The 22,277-nt window shown below is 35.4% G+C and overlaps 1 protein-coding gene across 1 annotated transcript in view; it reads left to right on the forward strand.

Annotated features, from left to right (window-relative positions):
* Positions 1–12,593: 12,593 nt before the first annotated feature.
* The window catches only part of LOC111054146, a 156,607-nt gene continuing 146,923 nt past the window's right edge, over positions 12,594–22,277 (forward strand). The window contains 4 exon segments of the mRNA XM_039441196.1: positions 12,594–12,734; positions 17,670–17,794; positions 18,889–19,049; positions 21,475–21,608. Coding sequence (XP_039297130.1) covers positions 12,715–12,734; positions 17,670–17,794; positions 18,889–19,049; positions 21,475–21,608 — 440 coding nt within the window. The 5' untranslated portion in view covers positions 12,594–12,714.

The raw sequence follows: 22,277 nt of genomic DNA on the forward strand, positions 1-22,277 counted from the left end.
TTGAATGTAGTCTCAGATTCATATTTTCGTCGGATTTACCAGTTGTATTGAGTGCAAAGGTGATGTAATTGGTTTTATCAATGTTCAAGCTCAAAGTGTTTTTGTCTAACCATTTTTTAATGAGAAAACAATTCTGTTCTGCAATTTCATGAGCCTCGATCCACGATTTTCCATAGAAAACAGCTGCAGTGTCATCTGCGAATGATATAGTTGTTGAGTTTTTTAGTTTCAGGCTCAGTAAATCATTCACATAAATATAAAAAAGGATTGGTGAAAGTACAGTTCCCTGAGGCAACCCGTAAGAGGTCATTTTAGAGGTATCAGTACATCCATTTATTGTTAAAGACTGTGTTCTATCTCTCAAATAGCTTTTAATTAATTCTAGAAAAATTCCCCTGAAGCCATATTTCTCGAGTTTATTGTAAAGGGAGTAATGTGGAATAGTATCAAAAGCTTTTTTGATATCCAAGAAAACCGCTATAGATTTGTAATTGTAATTCCGGTTTTGTGAAACAGTATTAGCAAATTTAATTAATGCATCTTCCGTACTCTTCTCAGCCTGAAATCCAAATTGATTTTCATTTATTAAAAATGTAGGGAAAACGCGAATCTTGAGCGTATCTTGTACGCAAAACAGGAGAAATTACAACGCTACATTTCTAGAACTGTAATAACTGGGGATGCATATTCCAACTCTAACCACTCGAACTACTAGTTCTCGGAAAAAGCTGAGAAAACGGTGGAGAACCGCCGAATTTGAGATAAATCAATCATAAATATAGTGGTGATCTTACCTCAACTAATCTCCATTGGTGAAGATGGACGAAGTTGACCCTTAAAGTTGTCACATCCCTACAGCTGTGTGGTAACCAGCTTTCAACATTTCAACAACAAGCTGAAAAAAGCAACATTTAATTACTACTTGAACAACACTACAAATAATTAGCGCATATTTAAGTGAAAAAATAAGGGCCTGAGCACACAGAGAGCGGTCATTGATTAAAGTGGCCTTAAGGTTCAATTCTTAACAGGCGAATCTACAATTCTAGTCGCGCTGCTATAGTCGCTCAGTCACTTGCGGCTGTAGCCGTCTCAGGTTTATTAGGGCCAAGCCACACGTAGCGTTTTTCAGACGAGTCGGCAGGGCAAATCCAAGAGCTTTCTGCTCTGCCGACACGTCTGAAAAACGCTTCGTGTGGCTTTGCCCCTATTATATTACTGACAGTTACAGCCGCTAGCAAGTGAGCGTCACTTGGAGGAATTTGCAGAGCAGAGAAATGGAGGGAGATCAGCCAATTACTGTGATGAATAGAGCCATAGACTCAGTGCTTTTAGAGAGGAAACTGAATAACCGTATCATGAGCAGTTGAACGCACACTAAAGACTACAAAACACTGCACTGGCCGCTTTGGCACGGCAACATCGCCGCCGCTCTACTATACTCCTACCTTTCTCTGCTCCGCATATCCCTCCAAGTCCAAACTTGCTATTTTGTATGAACTATGGACCTTTAAGCTACAATTCCTTAGCGACGAGTCTGACCGCGCGTCTTTAGTGAGGCGGCTCGAGCCGCTTGATAGTCTACTAGGGACTGGAGAACAAAGCCAATAAATTCATAGTTCAACTATTTTACAAGTTCAACAATAAGGGCGGAATAGCAGCGACAGAATTTCGGTCGCGTTTTTTTATCGTAATAGAACGCATAGCCCCTTACAAGGAACACTACACCAGCGAAATTCTGCATAAAAGACAATGCATCCTGAAAACTAGCGAGAAAAATTGCGTTGCGTCTATTCCGACCGTATAGTTGGGGCAAAGTACCACCATATAGTTTTAATAAATAATTCAACTCTACCTCTACGAACTCACCACGCGCGCACCCTTATTCACCTTATTTTATTCCTAAATATTGAGTAATTCCTATTTCAGATTTCACTTGTGAACATGCCTAAGCGGTATATCCACGCCATGAACAGAAGAGATTTATTTGTCAGGAAGTGGATTAACGACTGAATTAGAGAGCTTATTATGAGTTTATTTCGAGAGGCCGAACGACGTCGCTTATCAACTCTCAAAATCTAGCTACTGCGTCACCAAGGCTATCTTATCGCCCCCAACCTTCAAGTTTCTAGTCCCAAGTCGAGTTTCTAGTTCCCACTACAAGATGATTCATGTCATCTTGTCGACATCATCTGCTGCCAACGTGGACAGCACAGCACAAACAAGTGAGGCGGCGAATACAGATATCACCGACCACTAGAGATGACCTAGTGGTGACTTGTAGCGGTCTGTAAATCAGCTGCCCAAGTGTAGCGGAAGGGCCGCAGAGAGCAACGCGACATCGCTGGCTTAAAGTGGAGGTCCTGAGGCTGGCCACTAACGGTACGACATGCATGATAAACATTTGTGTACAGCAAGAGGTTTTGAGCATAAGCATCATCTTATAATATAAATTAAACAACCAAAAACAATAAATAAGCCACTAGAAAATTACAAATTATAATGATATACAAAAATAATCTAGCCTAAAAAAGAGTAATTAAAATCGATACATTTAAATACTGAACAAGGGATGCATGGAGCATCCCTCTGCTGCACTCTGAAAAATGATTTTGAGGATCTAGAGGATATAAAAAATTGCATTTGGTATGTTTTTAATGCATTAATTGGATAAATCCAGCATAACGTTTACTCCTACGGCACTGAATGCCATCGCCATACCATAAACACATAGTAACAACTTTTTTAAAATTAATTACTATTCAATGAAATCGTGTCAAAACAAGAAACTGATTGCTTGACCGGAAAAATCCGCTATATCTGCAAGCACCTACGACCGATAAAAGATCGGCCGTCCTAAATAGGTGTGTGTGCACCTAGCCTTATTCACCTAAAATGCCGGATCCACATGTTGGCCCAATGCGTACAAATGACGACGAGAGCAAGATTGTGGATGGGTGATTTGTCAACGCTCGCCTTCACTCGTCTCTTTGCTTGCCAGCCGAGCATCAACAAATGGTCATATTGCAGGTTGCATGGCTTGGATATAGTGTGGACTAGATATCTTCTAAATTTTACAGTATAGGAATTGCATGAATAAAAATAAATTATATCAATTTTGACTTGATCACTATCTTGTCTATGCAATATGCCCACGCCAAGAATAGAGAATTTCATTAATAATTATTGAGAGTCATATCAGAAGATACCTTAAAACTAGAAAAATTTCAAAGCTCTCTTAAGCTTATGATCTGTAGATATTGGATCAAATATTTATAAAAAAAATATGAGAGGTCTACAGATCACAGCACGCCTTTCTCTCTTGTCCAAATTATTCGAAATACCTTTTTTAAACCTAGATAGTAAAAAGAAATAAAAAAATTTTGTTTGTAGAATTTGAGCAACAATAATATAAAAATAAATGTAGAATTACCTTTAGACCTGAAGCAGCATAAGAAGTGTTAAGCATAATTTTTTGGTCCATCATCAATGTATGTTTCAGTGACATTTACAAATTTCACATGTTTCAATCCATTCCATTAGTTTAATTCAATATTCATGACCTGAAAGGTAAAAAAATGAAATGAATGAAAAAATAAATCTAAAAGAGAGCAATACCTATGACAAGAGTCAAAAATTTATTCACGTAATGTTTTAAATGGGAATTGTCATTTAAGAACAGATAAAATCAGTAATAGACTCAGCACACTCAGTGGAAAACTTGCATAAATAATAATTTGATAAAAGAAACAAAATAATACTAATATATTATATTGTATTTTATAAATATGAAGAAACTAATACCATTATTTATTATTAGAATTTATGAAGTGTTTATATTGTGGTTGAAGACAAATCAATATTTATCTTTTAAAACTGCTTAATCTAACCTAACTAGGCCTAAGCTATAATGCTAGACAAACATTAGTAGATAACTCACTATTTCAAGAAAAATAGTTAAAAATTTTGAATAAATAATATAAACTTTAAAGTTCAATGAGGTCTTAGCATAAACAAGGAAAATAATTATATAAATTCTAAAAAAATTAGATTTTACCCTCAACCAAATAGATCTAGTGTTAGCCTACAGACTGGCTTTAAAGTAAAAATTCGGCAATTAATTTTTGGAAATAATAATTAACAAGTATAAATGTACTTGAAATAATTATCAAATAACATAATTTTCATAAAAATAAACTTGGAAGCCATGAATTACTTGCATAATCACAATATTATTATTTTGCTTGGACGAACTAGCCTACACGGAAACGTTTCCAAAATTAATGTACGAATATGCAATTATTCATCAATTACACGCAAGTTTAGAATTTAATGCTACTGAAATAATTGTAATTGGATAACTTTTTTGAATTCTGAATTACTACACTTCACAAATCAACTACAACTTTCTATTTATACATCAAAATCACACAGAGTTTGTCTCAATTCTCAAAATCTCCACAAATTACAAAACAAAATGGCACAATCAGCTGGAAGAATACTGTTGATATGGTGTTCCTCAAATTGTGCTACAAAACGGAACCAAGCCAATTCTGACGAATCACAGACGTGCATTTTGGTGAATCCGTTTTATGATGACAAGGATTTCTTCCCCTAGCGGCCAGTTTGCAAAACTAATTATCAAGCATCGCCTACTAGATCTACAGTTACGTATCAAGCATAAGCATAATATATTTTTTTTCTTGATTTTTATAGCACCTAGTTAGTAGTTATAGTTAAAGACTAATAAGAAGACTAAAAAGACTAATGGTGTACGGTGTACACCAACGATCTATATAGTAAACTATAGATCTATAGAGTGGCTGAGTGGCCGCTATTCCTGTTACGAATTGAACATGGGCAGCCATGACAGAGAGAGGCAAGAAGTGGCGGAAAATTTGAATGGCCCTATTGATATAATGGGAACTTGCATAAAATACAAAGCGCAAATCAGTTATATTTAATAAATACTACATTGAATTTTTATCGAGAATTTTAAATATATGTATTACAGCTGTTTTGCATCCATAAAATTAATTGTTTGAAATGCTTTACTTGAAGTCGATTATTCTTTCGTAAACCAACCTAAAGCATTTATGTTTCTGTTACCAAACACGACGCTATTGCTGCCTGATGACTGAGATTATTTGAAATCCTAATTTTTGAAGGTAAGTGTATTTCCAATTATCAAAAAAAAAAATACTCTGCTATTCAATATATTCTTATAAACCTTATGAGCTATCATAATATAATATAATGTCGATATTTAGTGTGTAATCAATAGAGAAAGATTGGGGTCCGAATGGACCCACTGGGCACATCATATCAAGCCAGACATAACCTCAATTCATAGTCTCTTGTTTGTAATCTATTTATTTATTGAACTTCTATAATGTTATGAATGAAATATATTGTGTTAAATATTGTCATATGATCATCTTTTGATAATCTAAGTTTCCTTCTGATGGGTACTTTGTTCTAAAAATTATTATTGCTGAAACTTTTATGAAATGTAGGCTGTAATCTACCTAAAGACCTACTTAGTTTGTAATCTATTTATTTATTAAACTTCTGTAACGTTATGAATGTAATATATTGTGTTAAATATTGTTATATGATCATCTTCTGATAATTTGAGTTTGTTTCTGATAGGTACTTTGTTCTGGAAATTTTTGTTGCTGAAACTTTGATGAAATGTAGGCTATAATCTACCTACAAATCATATCAACAATTCTGTTTGTATTGTTTCAGATGGCTATACCTGTCGACAGTAATGAGTGGCAAACAATCCTCTTCGATGGAGATTTATCTGATAACGAGCTACTTGAGGGCGATTCTGATGATGAACGAATTGAAGAATTACTACAAACCGAACGAATTGAAGAACTACTACAAGCCCCAGATGAACAACCGCCTGACGAATTGGAGGGCATTGTCTTCGAAAATCCCAATGATTCGGTGGAGGTATGTGATAATTCAACACAAAATTCTCAAAGCAGACCTTCAGCAAGAAGAGACAAATTGGTTTGGCATTCTGTAGATAGGCCTAATGTAAATAGTGAGTGTGTTGTCAACCACTGTGATCCTCCTCCAGAGTTGACTCCGTTTCAATATTTCAAGAAATTCTTCTCTGATGACATAATTGAAATGTTTGTTACCGAGACAAACCGCTACTCAGTTCAAAAATCTGGGGGGGAAAAAGCATTAATACAAATAAAAATGAAATAGAACCATTTTTCGGCATACATGTCATGAGTGGTGTCATAAAATTACCAAGCTATAGACTATATTGGGCTAATGTTAGCAGGTTTTCATCCATAGCTAACTGTATGCAGCGAAATAGATTTGATACATTGAGATCAAATCTCCACGTAGTGAACAATGAAAATATGCTGCCAAAAAGTCACCCTGATCATGATAGGCTGTTCAAGGTTCGTCCTTTTCTTAACATTTTGCATCAGAATTTTAGAATACTTGAACATGAGGAGTTCAGTGCTGTTGATTCCTTACAAAGGTAGGAGTAGCATCAAGCAGTATGTCAAGAATAAGCCTCATAAATAGGGTATAAAAGTATTTTGTTTGGCAAGTCGTAGTGGCCTTCTAATAGACTTTGAAGTGTATATAGGCAAGGTACAGCTCCATCTGATTCAGGCTTAGGTCCAAGTGGGGATATTGTTATCCGGCTTGCTCAGACAATCCCCAAGCATAAGAATTACAAGTTGTCATTTGACAATTGGTTGAATGGTTGACAATTGAAAAAATATATTATCTGATGTACAATAATTGATTTGTAGCTATACTGTAGTTCTATTATAATACATCATATTGTGATTCCAAGCATTATGAATATGAGACAATAAACATTTACTTATTCCAAACATTTACTTATTTCTACTAATTTCCCAGTGGGTCCATTTGGACCCACCCCCTTTTTTCCACAGGTGAAAAGTTTTTTCAAGAAAAAAATGGTCAGATAGTATCCAGAGAAGCTAAAAGAACTCAAAAAACCACAAAACAATTTTTTTCACCGACTGGTTTTAAATGTTAACTTAAAAGGGTTAATTCTTGGATTTCTTGTTGATTGCCATGATCTTCTTGTTCTTCTTCTTTTTTCTATCAACTCTCTTACCGCTACAGGATAGCAATTACCTTTGAAAATCCTGCTTTGAAGTAGTGGTGTATTTTCCCAGGCACATTGTTGGATATTGATTACAAACTCCTGGACTTCACTTTCTAGTTCATCTATAGTTTGCAGAGATGTGTTTAAGTCTATTTTAGAGTCTATCATATTTTTAAAAGTTTCTAAATCTGTGTACCTGTTGATGAGTCTAGGTGGCATTTCTTTTTTAACAGCTGCACTGTTCATTGTCAAAACTATTGGCGAATGGTCAGAGTTGACATCAAATTTGACTTCAACACAGTTTGGTGAAATATTTTTTGTGATGAAAAAATCTATCAAGGTCTGGAATTTTTGTTTTGTCTGTTGGCCAGTAAGTTGGTTTCCTTGTTGAGTGAACATCGCAGTGGTATTCATTAACAGCCAGTAATAGCTCCTTTCCTTTAGTTGTGGTCAGTCGGGACCCCCATTGTGTATTCTTTGAATTGAAGTCTCCTCCGATGATAAATTTCCCTGTGAAGTTGCTTAGGAAATCAATATATTCTATCTTCTTCAAATTAAATCGTGGTGGACAGTAGACGGCTCCAATTGTGATCGTACCAGATGGTCTACCGATAAGTTTGACTTTGATTGAAATCGACTGGAACTCCTGCAATTCTATCTTCTTGAACTCGTGATGGTTTAGCTCTTCTCTTACAATAACCGCACTTCCGCCTCTAGCGCTGTTGTTGGGATGTATGGCATGGTACGTTTTGTACCCTCTAATTTTAAAGTAGGATTCTTTGGTGAAATGAGTTTCGGAATGAGACAGGCATCTATTTTATGCTCAATTAGAATTGCTAATAGATCATCTTTGTGCTGTAGTAATCCATTAGCATTCCAAGTCATAATTTTGAATCTATTTTCCATGCTTCTTGTAAATGACTTCTGGAACTGAAATATTTTCCAGTTTTTCTAACCTACTTAAAATTGATTTATTGAGGCCTTCTTGCACAACTAGTTTCTCAAGAATCAATTTAAGTTGAGTTGTAATGCTCAGTTCCAAATCTTTACTCAAGTTGTAATCTTGAAGACTTGACTTTTCGTTACTGTTGATAGGTACTTTATTTTTCAGCTTATCAGCATAACTCTGGTTCTCCTTAACTCTACTGTCATTTATTACAGCTCTCTGTGGCACAATAGGATCGTCTCTTTTGTTGACTGACGAAATAGATTTTATTGCTTTTTTGTAATTTCGAAGTGCCTGCAACTCTTGTGCTAACACATCCTCTATAATTAGCAGGGTGCTCCATCCCACAATATTGTAGCATTTAGGCTTAACTTGTTTACTCTTAGTACAGTTGATAGTGATGTGGGGCATTTCAACCAGCGCATTTCACGCACCTAGGCTCCTTCTGGCAGTATTTTTTAGTGTGTCCCCAGGTTTGACAATTTTCACATTGCGCTAGAAATTTCGATTTTTTCAGGGGGACTACTTCAACCTTCATACCCATAATTACACATATTTCATAAATTCTATTTATGCTCTCTGTGTTTTCAAAAGTTTTACGCACAGGCCTTTGTTGCCTATGTAAGCTCTTTCCTATCTGATACAAGAATTTTATACAAGAATAAAATTGTGATAGCTCAAGAGTTCTATTGTTTAGTATAGTTCTATATTTTGTTGTTTGTTTTTTGTATGTATATCATATCATTTCTTGAATTGTATAAACTTTATTGCTCAAGATTCTATGTAACTGCTTGAATTGTATTCAGAAGGAAAAAATAAATTGAATTGAATTGAGTTAACATGAATATTGGGAGTGGTTCTTTTGTTTTCCATTTAAGAATGTTTACCACGTCCAATATTTTAAATCCTTTTTCCTGAAGTTCCTCTTTTATTTCCTGTGGATTGCAAGTGCTGTGCAACTTCTTCACAATTACTCTAATGGGTCTCGTTTGCTTGTTTTCAAACGAAGATGTTATTAGTCTATAATAATTACCCTCAGATTCAACGTTGAGTTTTTAGCTACCATTATTCAATAGTGTGATCTTATAAGAGTCTTTTATTTTTTCATTCAAAATCTTATACAATACTTGATAGTCTTGGATGTTGTAGAGTATTATTGGAGGAGGTCTCTTAACTTGTTTGATACTAGGAGTTTTTTTTTGGTTCAGCATTCTCTTCTAGTTCAGTTTCTCTACGTGAACTCACTTTCTGCTCATTGGATGATTGTGTTGGAGGTGAGTCAGATTGTTCTCTCTTCCTCTTTCTTTGCTTTTGACGAATCCATTCTGTTTCAGTAGATAATTCTTCTTCATCGGTATGATAATTGTCCGTATTTTTTCTTCATTCTTAGATTTAGTCTCTAACGCTGATAATCTAGTTTGAAGCTGTTCAAGTTGAATTTTAAGTTAAGAACTTATTTTTTCTGATTGCTGGAATTTTGTATTAGCTTCGTTCCAAGCTTTAAATAAAAGTTTTTCGCATTCTGATTGAATTTTATCAGTTCGAACCTTGTAGGAGACAGGTTTATTTCCTTCAGTTATAGTAATAATAGTCGTATTATCGTCAACGTTCATAGTTACGATAGTTCAGTTCTCACAATAGAATTACCGATTCAGCACTCACCGAAGCAGCAATATCCGAACTCGGCTACGGTCATAGTTGCTGCCAACGCGCGCGCGCACGCACACACACACTCACTCACAATTCGGCAATGCCGTTTTCACTGACACAACAGTTTGATGGTATACTTTTAGAATAATTACATGAATTTCACAAAACACCTCTACTCGCTTCTGCTTCTGAAAGCTGACTGAAGCATAATATATGAACTGTCATTTTTGAAAATTTTAATATCACACTATATGTTTTCGTATAAAAATTGCTTATTATAAGTGAATTATTGTTATTAAAATTTCAATTATTCAAAAAATATCTTTCATAATTATTGTTCAAACACTATGATCAATAAACGTGGTGCGCAATCTTCAAATAATTATGTGCCTAAATTTTAGGGAAGATCCAGTCTACTCATGTTTTAAAATTGATTTAATATAAGTATTTCAATGATTAAACATTTATATATTTAAAATGTACGTTCTATTCTTAGTTAATAAAGTTTCTTCATTCCCGAGATTGAAGGAAATTAACTGAATAATTCGTGACAAATATAGGTTAGGTGTGCTATCCAATGACCAATGTTTGGTTATGCTTATAATAAATTATGCTGCTATAGTGAGGTCCACGTTATAATGACAGTATTTGATCAACTTTGGTTTTGATATCCTTGTCTATCATTCGACAAAACCGGTGATACTATCCATTTCTAGGTCCACAACGATGCTAATTATGTTTTTGACAGTGTAGAAATATAATTAATTAATTTAGAGAATCGGCATCGCTATTTTTCTATCTTTATCCACTGTCATTATAACGTGGACCTTACTATATATCTATTTATTTATGCGTTTTTAATTAATTTTCCGTTTAAATCTTCCAAAAAAGGGGTAATAGTAAATATTGGAGCACCGAGCTTTGCTCGTTATTTTTATTTATTGATAAACATAACACAATTCTCTAGAATAATCGTGTTTATATTTCACAGCTGGCTATATGTCATCTTATAAATTTCGGGGATGCGATATTTTGATTTTTTAAATACTCACTCGCTCACTCACTTTTTTACTATCCACAGCTGTTTTGGCCAAGGATGAAAATTATGCTTTCAATGTCGGTCAGGGAGTTTTCCCAAGAATGAGACCTAGTGCAATCGAATTTTTATATCATAAACCTTCTATGTTCCAAATTTCGTGAAAATCTTTAGAGCCGTTTTGGAGATCCGTTGAACATAAATATCCAAATATAAATAAACAGATATAAAAATACTGAAATTGCTCGCTTAATCTAATAGGATAATTCCGAATGATCTGGCCGGCTCAGGTCTAGTGTCAGAGTTTTGCCTCTGACATCACTTGACGACCGCTTTTAGCCGGGACCGGCTGAACAACTTGTCCATCAGAAGCACGGGAGTGGCGCAAGAAAAATATCTTGCCCGGGCCGGGATTCGAACCGTGCCTGGTTTACAAACCCGGCATCTAAACCACTTGACGACGGCCACTCTCAGCAAATAGAGCTGCTCAAATTATAATGAATAAATGAGGATAATAAGGGTTAATGTAGGCTACTTATGATAATAAAGTTGGTTTATCATGCAAGTTGAAATTTGTTATTGGTCCAAATTAACTTTGTGGTACCTATATATTTTTGTACATATTGGTATATATTTATCTATTTAATCATTCACAACTTACAGAAAATTACCACAGGCTTATAAGGCCAAAACGGTTCCAATTCTAAATTTATACAACAGTCCAAACCTGCAATCGACTCTCTGAATAGATATCGATAGTTTCCCCCTATCGATAGATCGATACTTGATTATCAAAATGAATAGAGTCGATCTAAAAGCGTCACCAGCCGGGGTGTTGTAGTGGATCATTTTCCCAATATCGATTATTGCTCGTGTCAAGTCGATATTGTATTCTAGAATTTGTCAACATCAACATAACCTATTAGAGTCAGTATCAGTTCAGTAAAAGTAAATGTGTTTTATGTGAGTTGGAATTGTTTACAGTTTGTTTTCATGAAGTGACTTAACATGCCACGAAAATAGGTAAAAAATCGGGCTTGAAGGCAAACGAAATTATAAGTTGAATGACTATGATTTTTTAAAAGAAAATCCAAAAAGACGCAATGTTTTATTTCTATTTGTATGTTTTATTGATATGCTAAATTAATTTTCTGCTATTTTAGCTAGTTCAATTCTTATTTATACATGCAGTAAATCGTTTCAATTCAATTCTTTTTTTTCATGTATGTTATTGTATGTTTTATTGATTGATATGTTTTATTGATATGTTTAACTAATGTTTTGCTATTTCAGGTAGTTTAAATAATTTTTATTTATAAATGCAGTGGATTGTTTCATTTAAATTCTCATTTTTTCATTCTAGTTTCATAATTTTTATTGAATAAATTTTATTGACTGCAAAAATATTTTTTTTAATTTATAACATATTTAATCATCCACTTCACCTCAGTATTGGGGTGAAGTAGTTTTATAATGAAATAGTAATGCTGATCCACTTCACCCCACCATACCGGGTGAAGTGGATCAAGCAAAAACCTTTTGTCAATTTTGAGCAAAAAAAAATGGACTCCAAGTCATTGGAGAGTAGAAGATTGAGAGGTGATATATTATTTTCTTCAGAATTCTCTCTAAATTTTGAAGCACAAAATATTAGAAAAAACTGCTAATTTTGATCCACTTCACCCCGGATTACGGTACTATTGAGGCTAATAAAGATATTCTATTCTATTACCTTGTGGTAAATATATTGGTATTGACAATATCAACGTTGTATTCTTTCAATTATGGAGACATACCATACAATCAAATTGCTAAATTCTGTTTCAATTCATTTCAGGGATCTCTTACAGAAGTGGGGCGCAGATTGTTGTCAATTGTGGACAGATTACATTTATTCATTTGATGAGGAGCCTGTGACATATCTTGATCATAATAACATGATTTGTGTTAAGATGGACCAACATGGAGTCTCCGACTCCAAGGTAAGAAGAATAGTCAATCTAATAATCCACAGGGTGTTCAGAAAATGACGGCGCACTGAGTGGTTACTTATAGTGTACCGAACACTCTATAAGTGAGATTCACTTGATAGGTCAGTCAATATTTACATTGGTGCATGCAATTTATATTGTAGTTCTGATCTTTTAATATATTATTTGGGTACATAAGAGAAATCCAGAACCAATTTCTTCATGCAAAATTTCAGAATACAGAATGGCCCAAAAACCTCGTATTTTCGGCTCATTTTCCAGCTTAAGGACACCTCAAGATCAAAATTTCAAACACATAACTTTTGACACAATGGTCAGATTTCATCGTACTACACTTCATTCTCCTCGGCTCGTCAAGGCGGTCCAAATTCATGCATCATAAGTCAAATTCGGTCGATAAATGGAAAATTTATTGTTGAGTGTACTTATCCCAATACACAAAAAATGGCCAATTTATATATTCATTTTTGTGATAAAATTTGAATTCTACCGACTCGTCTCATAATGCCTGAAAAAACGCACCGTGTGGCTTGGCTCTTAATATTCTGGTAGTTTATTATATTACTACATAGCCTGCAAACGATTTTGGCACCGGCGCGGAGTTGAAAAATGATGGAGCTATATGCTTTGTCTGCAGACAGACAAGGATAGCAACACCAATGCTAATCAGGTGCTGACTTGATAATCACTTGCTCACTGTAGCTATTCTCCACTCCATCACCATCTGTGGCTTTTTGTTCCATTAACCCACTCTCTTATCTCTAGATTTTATTATATTTATTCCCACCTACAGAGTATAAAAGTGGAGCTAAAAGTTTTGATGCGCGTCACATTTGAACGGTGTCCATGATGGGTAGATAGTAAGATACCCTATTGTTCCGTAGATGCGTCGAAAATTGGAGCATGGTATGATAGAAATCATTTCAATCTGTCAGAATATACTAGCAGCCTACAGTGTTGACCTTTGGCAGAATAATCAGTGTGTTATCTGGTGGACTTGTGACTGGGCCAACAATAGTCATCACTTATTATTATTATTTGTGCTCTAAATTATTTTCTGCTCAGTTTCGATTCGTCTGTAGGCCGCCTAATCACGTGCATAACAAGTGGTAGTCGATATTTCCTCTATTTTTCCGTCATTTCATCAAAGGCCTCGTGTTTCGTGTTTGGCATTCATTATTAAAAGGTTCTCTTCATTTTGTGATGGAGCGATTTTCCTTAAATTATCGTCTAATTTTGAGTTGAGGAGGGTGTCAATTAGAGTTGCTTGGATTTTCAGAAAGTGTCACTTTTTGAGCCAGAATTGTGTTTTTCCTAAACGTTCATGTTTTGTGTGTTATTCAAACTATTTCACCCTATAGTGTTCAAGTTTTATCAGCTAATTTTTCTAAAATTATATCAATTCTTTAGTAGTGAATGTGATTTTAGGCCCGGTTTCCAGGACACTTATTAAATCCGAAGGACCATTAAACCCAAGGATTTATTATAGATTCAACTGTCCACTAGATTCATGAGGTGTCCTAGAATCCGGGCCGTACAAATATCCTTATATAGCCTACTATTCGAAATTTTAGTTGTTAAAACCACTTTATTAGAAGCTAGCTTTGGTTGTTACACCACTATCAATATCTAGTAAACTGTTCTATAGTGAGGTCCACGTTATAATGGCAGTGTTTGATTAGCAATGGTATTGCTTGCTATCCTTGTCTATCATTCAACAAAGCGGATAGCGTTATCTCTTTCTCGCTTTGCTCTGTTGCCAGATCGTCTTTTAACAATTTAGAATTGATAATTAATTAACAAAATATTTTATCTTAATTATGAAATTATTGAATAATATAATTTATTGCTTAATAAAATATAATTGATTATTTTGAACGAGAATGAACACTTAATATTACATAAATTAGCCTGTATCAGCTACCGTCTATTATTTTTTAAATAAATATTAAAAACGTGCTTACGACAATATTCACGTAGTCCTATTCAAGTAGTTTTCCCCAGTCTTATTTATTTAATAATAGTGTTTTGTTATTTTATTCAGTTGTACTGGGAAATTGTTGTGTTAGTGGATGACTTTTGTGACAATAATTTGGTAGCTATGTGGATTACGTGACCAGTTCTTAGCCTATACTATCTGAGAACATGTAAGTTCAAACTTTTATCATTCTATGCATTATAATAATATATTTCTCAATTTCTCCCCTAACAAATAATGCTGGTTTACATCTGTTATTTTAAAATATTCTAGGCATATAAGTTGGGGCTTTTCCTTGATCTTTATCATCATCATCATCCTCTTTTTCTTCTTCTCCTGTCTTCTTCTTTTTCATCTTGTTCTTCCAACGTCTACTTCTTATTCTTCTTCTTCTTCTTCTTCTTCTTCTTCTTCTTCTTCTTTTTCTTCTTGAATTATTTTTTATTTCTGTGCTGAGATTTATCAATGATGCAACTTTATTCTTGCCTACATCCTCATTATGATTAAAATTACAGCAGCAGCGTTATGATAAAACCAATTAGCAATAATAAATAGCCTAATGCTGGGGAAAATACCCCAAGCAGGCGATGCAGCTATCAGTGACGCAATGCAATATTATTACTAAATTGAATTTCGATATTGTTGGAATTTTGCCACACAAATTGCTCGTTCCGATTTATTAATTACAGTGAACTGTTACTTTGAACTGCCAGCTTTCCTTTTATAATAATAGCATTAATGCGTCCTTTTCATCTCAGTATAGAAACACAGCCATGTACCGGCATATTATATATGTGTTTCATTTCGTTGAGCAACTGTTGCCCGTATGAAAGGTCCTGTAGTATAACTCGTGTTTCATTTTGTGAGTAACTGTTTCCAGTGTGAAAGGTCGCATAGTATAATATGCGTTTCATTCAATAGGACAACTGTTGTGGCATAGTATACTACGTCTTTTATATTCCGATGCAATTGTCGTCGGTATAAAGGTCTCATATTATAAAATGTGTTTCATTCCTTAGGGCAACTGTTGCCGGTGTGAAAGGTCCTGTAGTAGGCTATAGCTCGTGTTTCATTTTGTGAGCAACTGTTTCCAGTGTGAAAGGTCCCATTGTATAATATGTGTTAAATTCCGCAAAGCAACTATTTTAATTCATTACTTTGCTTGCCCTATTACCATAGGTAAGCAAAGTATTGCTTTCCGAAAAAAATTCAAGTACCCCAATTTCTATACGTTTCAAGGTCCACTGTGTCCAAAAAACACGTGAGTCTGTGTACACAATATTTCATCTCCCAATTAACGGAATGACTTGAAATTTGCAACTTAAGGTCCTTACACTTTCGACGTACAATTTCGATTCAAGATGGAGGCTAAAATGGCGAAAATGTTGACAGGGTTTTTGGCGATTTTCTCGAAAACGGCTTCAACGATTTTGATCAAATTCATACCTAAAATAGTCATCGATAAGCTCAATCAACTGCCACAAGTCCCATATCTGTAAAATTCCAGAAGCTCCGCCCCATCTATGCAAAGTTTGATTTTAGATTCCTAATTATCAGGCTTCAGATACAATTTAAACACAAAATTTCAAGTGGAAAAGATTGAGCATGAAAATCTCTACAATTAATGTTCAGTAGCATTTCCACCTAAAATTGAAAATAAGCACGAAAATCGAGAAAATGAGATTATCCAATTGCAAACTGTTGGCAACTGTTGATTCTATTGAATCATTCACTATGAAGATATAGCAGACCTCGTGTGTCTCCAGCGTTATTGTCCTGTCACCAGCTGGCTCAGATCTTTGTTTATAAGTAGACTTGAGATGCGCGGGAACACTAGCGTCAGGTGATCAATTTTCATAACGGCAAGGAAAGTTGTGTGACTGCGCCACACCAGATTTTTTATACATTGATAGATGCAATATCAGTCTCAACTATGAATGATTGGGAAATGAAAGCCCAAAACTGTTCCTTTCCCAAATTTAGATAGAAATGGTAAATTTTTTCACTTGATAAGTTGTGTCCAATTTTGTGTCCAAAATATATATAAACTAGGAATTTAGAATTTATTAATAATATTAAACTATTATGTTGATAAAATGCAATATATTGATCGATTTCTAATTCAGTTCAATATAATTTATTTTATTGCCAAAAAGAAACAAACAAATAATATTTTTTGCCTCAATTTCATGCATTGCAAGATGTTCTGCATAAAACGGTAGTTCAAGTTTAATGGACGATAATAATCTAAGATTAACTGTCAATTAGAAATCAGAGATGCTTGAAATTAAGTTACCTAACTGTCCAGACACAAAGAGTTAACTCTGTTAAATTTGTTTGACCTGTAATTGAATAATGAGTCAATCATTCAATTATTGTCTCCCCAAGATCCGTCATATTGTTTATGAAGAGAGTCACTTTGTTGCTTGGTAGCTAGCTTGCAACATATCTTATCCTGCTCTTCTACGCCTATCAATACTATTGATTCTTATGGTGGTCTTCACACATTGTCACAAAAGAATAGCATAAGTTGTCGTGCGAGTGTTCACACTGAAAATGTGTAAACACTGCCATTAGAAACTAATGGTTTTATTTTTCTACTCTTTCATAATGTTGTGTTGAGTGTTGAAGTTTTATTCCAAGTGATTTTAAAATGTGAAAAGTGAATATCAAAGTCTATAAACATCAAGTGTACATATTTTTGGTGTTATGTGAAAAAACCGGTAAATCGTATTACTTGAATTCTGTCTACCAATAATTTAGTATTATACTATTTAACCAAAATAGTCACTTGACGTTTTTGTCCTTGTTTGTGTCAGTGCAGGTATTGTCATTCTATATTATTCTATTGAGTATGATGCCCATGTAAGCTCAAGGCTTGTGCGTAGTGGAATACATAGAGCATTGAGTGGTTTCCAGACGATTAAACGGTACTTTTTTGGTTGCAGGAGGGAAATTATGTTTGCCAAATTGGCAGCAGTGGTATGGCTGTTGGTCACAGTGTTGTCAACCCTAGCAGCCGGCGAAAACTATCTCCAAGATCCGAAAAAGTGTGGCAAGCCTGTCTGCAAAGGTAATTATCAGCTATCAATTATTTCCCATTATCTGATGTATGGCCGGTTGCAGAGTCGTCACATAAAGTTAAAATCAGGAATGTAACTTATTTATGAAGCCATAACTCAACTTTTCGTTGCACAGATGTCAAAGTAAACTATAGCTCCCATAAAACTAAAAACGCCCAATTAAACTCATGATTTCGTTGCAGAGTCGTCAAATAGAGCAGAGCTTATGTATGTCTCTAATCGCTAAAAACAGTCATTTAAGTTATGGACCCGAAGTCGTGCTGTTAAATCCAATATCTACTCCCACCACATGCATTTTAGAGGTTGTGATAGATTTTTTGAAAGATGTTTACGAAAAACCATCTGTATATAAGTAAATTATTTTTCTCTCCCTATAAAATAAATTTATAACATTGCTTTTCAAGTTGTTTATAAGCTGCAAAACACTGTGGCACCACATAAATATTGTAAGAAATCTCGCCAAAAGCCAAGAGTCGCCATATTGTTTATCAATTTTATGTGAGGTCTTTTAGGTCTGTTGACAGTGATGTCGATTGAAACTTTGCCCGCTGCCAAGGCATTGGTTGGATAGAAGCATCTACGGAAAAAGTGAATAGAGCTGCAGTGTGATGCTAATTCGAGATATAGCTAAATGGGCTTCGACAAACGTCTGTGCAACCACCAACCATTTATGTGAGTGATTTTAAACTATGTCTCACATAGCTATGTTTGATTTTATGTAACGACTCTGCAACCGGGCAAAAGATGTGAGAATACAAGACGATTGAGGTGTGTTGGGAGGAGCTGGAGCTGCAAGGTGGAGCTGGGAGTGTTGAAAATAATGTAGGCTATGTAGGCCTATCTGTATGTCTCGATCCGTTACCCTATCTTCGTTGCCTACAAGCCAATGGCAGGCTACAAATACACCCTTTATCTGTTATAGTTCATCCGGGACCGACAGTTTAGTGATGTGATTTATGATTGTTTCAGATGACAACAAGTTTGCGTATGCGGCTAACACTATCTACAGCTACAAATGCACCCTTTATCTGTTTTAGTTCATCCGGGACCGACAGTTTAGTAATGTGATTTATGATTGTTTCAGATGACAACAAGTTTGCGTATGCGGCTAACACTATCTACAGCTACAAATACGGAGCAAAAGTGAGCACACAGTTGGATGCAGCTGAAGCCAACGCCTCTGTGCTGCATATCGATGCTGAGTTCCAACTAAAGTTCCTCACGCCGTGTCAAGCCATACTACAGGTTAGGAACCCACCTAAAGCTGCGTACACATATACGCGCTTCCAACCCGCACCGAGCACGCTCCGCCCTCGTACCGCCTTCGTTCCTCCATCGAACCACAGTCGCTCCGCCCACGCACCCATCATGAACGTTACGGAAGATGTTAGATCTTCTCGAGTTCCCCGGTCGAACCACTGTTGCTCCCCGGTCGATCATCAATCGCTCTGCTGGAGTGACGTTCGGTTGCGGAGCACAGCGAAAGTCTGTACGCACCTTAAGATTTATACTGTGGTGTACACTTCAATGAAGGCTAACGAAACTAGTGTTTTTACTTTCCTTGCCCTATTACCATAGGTAAGGAAAGTATTGCCATAGAGAAACAATAGCATAAGTAGATATCCCATGGCATAGGGCGTTTATGTCGCAACTTTTACTGTTATCTCAAGCCGATAGCCCATGTAGTTCTTTCCCGTGAAGCTTTATGACGCTGGTAGTCTCTCATATTGTTCCGTTCATACACTCTTACCCGGTCAAAACAATAAAAATCAACAATAATCGACAGTAATCGGCTTGGGATAACAGTAAAAGTTACGACATAAACGCCCTATACCATGGGATATCTACTTACGCTATTGTTTCTCTATGGTATTGCTTTCCGAGAAAAATTAAGGTACCCCAATTTCTAAATTTCTATACGTTTCAAGGTCCCCTGAGTCCAAAAAAGTGGTTTTTGGGTATTGGTCTGTATGTGTGTGTGTATGAGTGTATGTGCGTCTGTGTACACGATATCTCATCTCCCAATTAACGGAATGACTTGAAATTTGGAACTAGGGGGTCCTTCCCATATTTGTAAAAATTTCAGGAGCTCCGCCTCATCTATGCAAAGTTTGATTTTAGATTCCCAATTATCAGGCTTCAGATAAAATTTAACACAAAATTTCAAGTGGAGAAGATTGAGCATGAAAATCTCTAAAATTAATGTTCAGTAACATTTCCACCTAAATTTGAAAATAAGCTCGAAATTCGAGAAAATGTGATTATTCAATTGCAAACTGTTGGCAACTGATGATTCTATTAAATCATTCACTATAATAATAATAATAATAATAATATCGAGTTACCTGGCTGGCTCAGGTCTGGTGTCAGAGTTTTCAGGTCGCAACTGATCAATTTCAGGGCCTCTGACATGACCTAACGACTGCTTTTTAGGCAGCCGGGACCGACGGCTTAACGTGTCCATCCGAAACACGGGAGTGGCCCGAGATAAATATCTTGCCCGGGCCGGGATTTGAACCCGGGCCTCTGAATCATAAAGCCAGCATCTGATCCACTCGACTACGGCCACTCTAATATGAGGAGATAGCAGACCTCGTGTGTCTCCAGCGTTATTGTCCTGTCACCAGCTGGCATGGATCTTTGAATAGTAGACTTGAGATGCGCGTGAACACTAGCGTCAGGTGATCAATTTTTATAACGGCAAGGAAAGTTGTGTGAGTGCGCCACACCAGATTTTTCAATCAAAACATTTGTACTGCAGTATACTCTACAGTGAAGGTCATACTACAGGTTCGGAACCTACGTAAACTGCAGTGTTTCAACTCGAACTATGTTTACTCTATACCCTATACAGTATGCAAATATAAAACTGTAGACACTAGAGTGAGATTCAGGCTATAAAGTCAGCAGCACCTGATCAACATTGGTGTTGCTATCCTTGTCTGGCATCAGGCAAAGTAGATAGCTCTATCCGTTTCTAGCTCCGCACAGTTGCCAAATTGTTTGTAGAAATACAATCAACTACCAGAATATTCAATCTCGATTATTATGTGAATTTATTATTAAATTATGGGAAGATATATTTTTAATGAATATAATAGGTTTGGGATAGAATTGATCATTATTAACAAGAGTCAACCATTAATATTATTATATCCGATGTACCGGGATATAGGAGGCTGTGGCAACAGAGAATCGACGACTCTGTGGTCCTATAATTTCCACTATATCATTATAGATTTAGGCAGATCATTTGTGTTGTAATTGTTTACCTATAATTTTTTTATCGAATTTTATGTGTCCTCCAAATTAATTCCGTATAATTTAATCATATAATAATGGATGGAAATTACTGAGATATTGCAATTATTCAAATGCTAATGAATTAATTATTATAATTAAACGAAAATCCAAATAAAATGCTGTAATTCACCCCGAAGACTTCTGCAAATATTGACAAAAGGGTAAACAGCTAGATGGAAATTCAAATATTTGCAGTAGCAGAAGTCTTTGGGGTGAATTACAGCATTTAATTTGGACTTCCGTTTAATAATAATAATTAGTACATAATGGATTCTATTTACTATTTATAGTGACTCGTAAATCTATCAAGTATTACTACAAAAATAGAAATGGGAAATAATGAGTTACTATTTTGTTTGTTCTACAGATAACCAGTGCTGCCCTGTCCGACGATCCAGACCGCTCAGAAGAGTCGGGGGAATATTGGGGTGGCAGAGTTGGCAACAGTGACGACGAAAATTCCCTCCGATTCAACGATGCACTCACACAGTATCCGCTCAGGTTAGCCAGCCTTAAAAATCGACATTTCCCCAAAGTCATGCGACACTATTTTTTTCCCCAACTAATCCAATGTTTTGCCAGTTGACGTCTCCTATATTACAGAGTTGTTAAATCCCATATTACGTTGTTAAATGAGCACCTCATTAATTTGATAATTGATTAATTTCCTGATTGGTTTGCCATCTTTATCTGAAGATAGCTCTATCATTATTTTCTAGCTGCCCACTGTTCCAGTTGACTATGAACATAGGTGATCAACTACCAGACGACTTAATCTCAATTATCAAACCAGGAGAAAATATATTTTCATAAGGAATGAAATATATTTGGGATAGAGTCAAATTAAACATTATAAAAAGAATTAGCAATTATATTACATAGGCTGTGGTAACACTGTAAATTGGCAACACTGTAGTCCTATCATGTCCACTGACTTAATAACATAAACACTATAGTGAGGTCCACGTTATAATGGCAGTGTTTGATTAGAGTATATTGGCAGTGTACTGCTATCCTTGTCTATCATTCAACAAAGCCGATAGCGCCCTCTCTTTCTCGCTTTGCTCTGTTGCCAGAGCGTCTTTCAACAATGTAGAATTAATAATTAATCAACAAAATATTTCATCTCAATTATGAAAAATATAATTTATTGCTTAATAAAATATAATT

Source organism: Nilaparvata lugens, chromosome 14 (genome assembly GCF_014356525.2).
Source record: "Nilaparvata lugens isolate BPH chromosome 14, ASM1435652v1, whole genome shotgun sequence".
Lineage (NCBI taxonomy): Eukaryota > Metazoa > Arthropoda > Insecta > Hemiptera > Delphacidae > Nilaparvata > Nilaparvata lugens.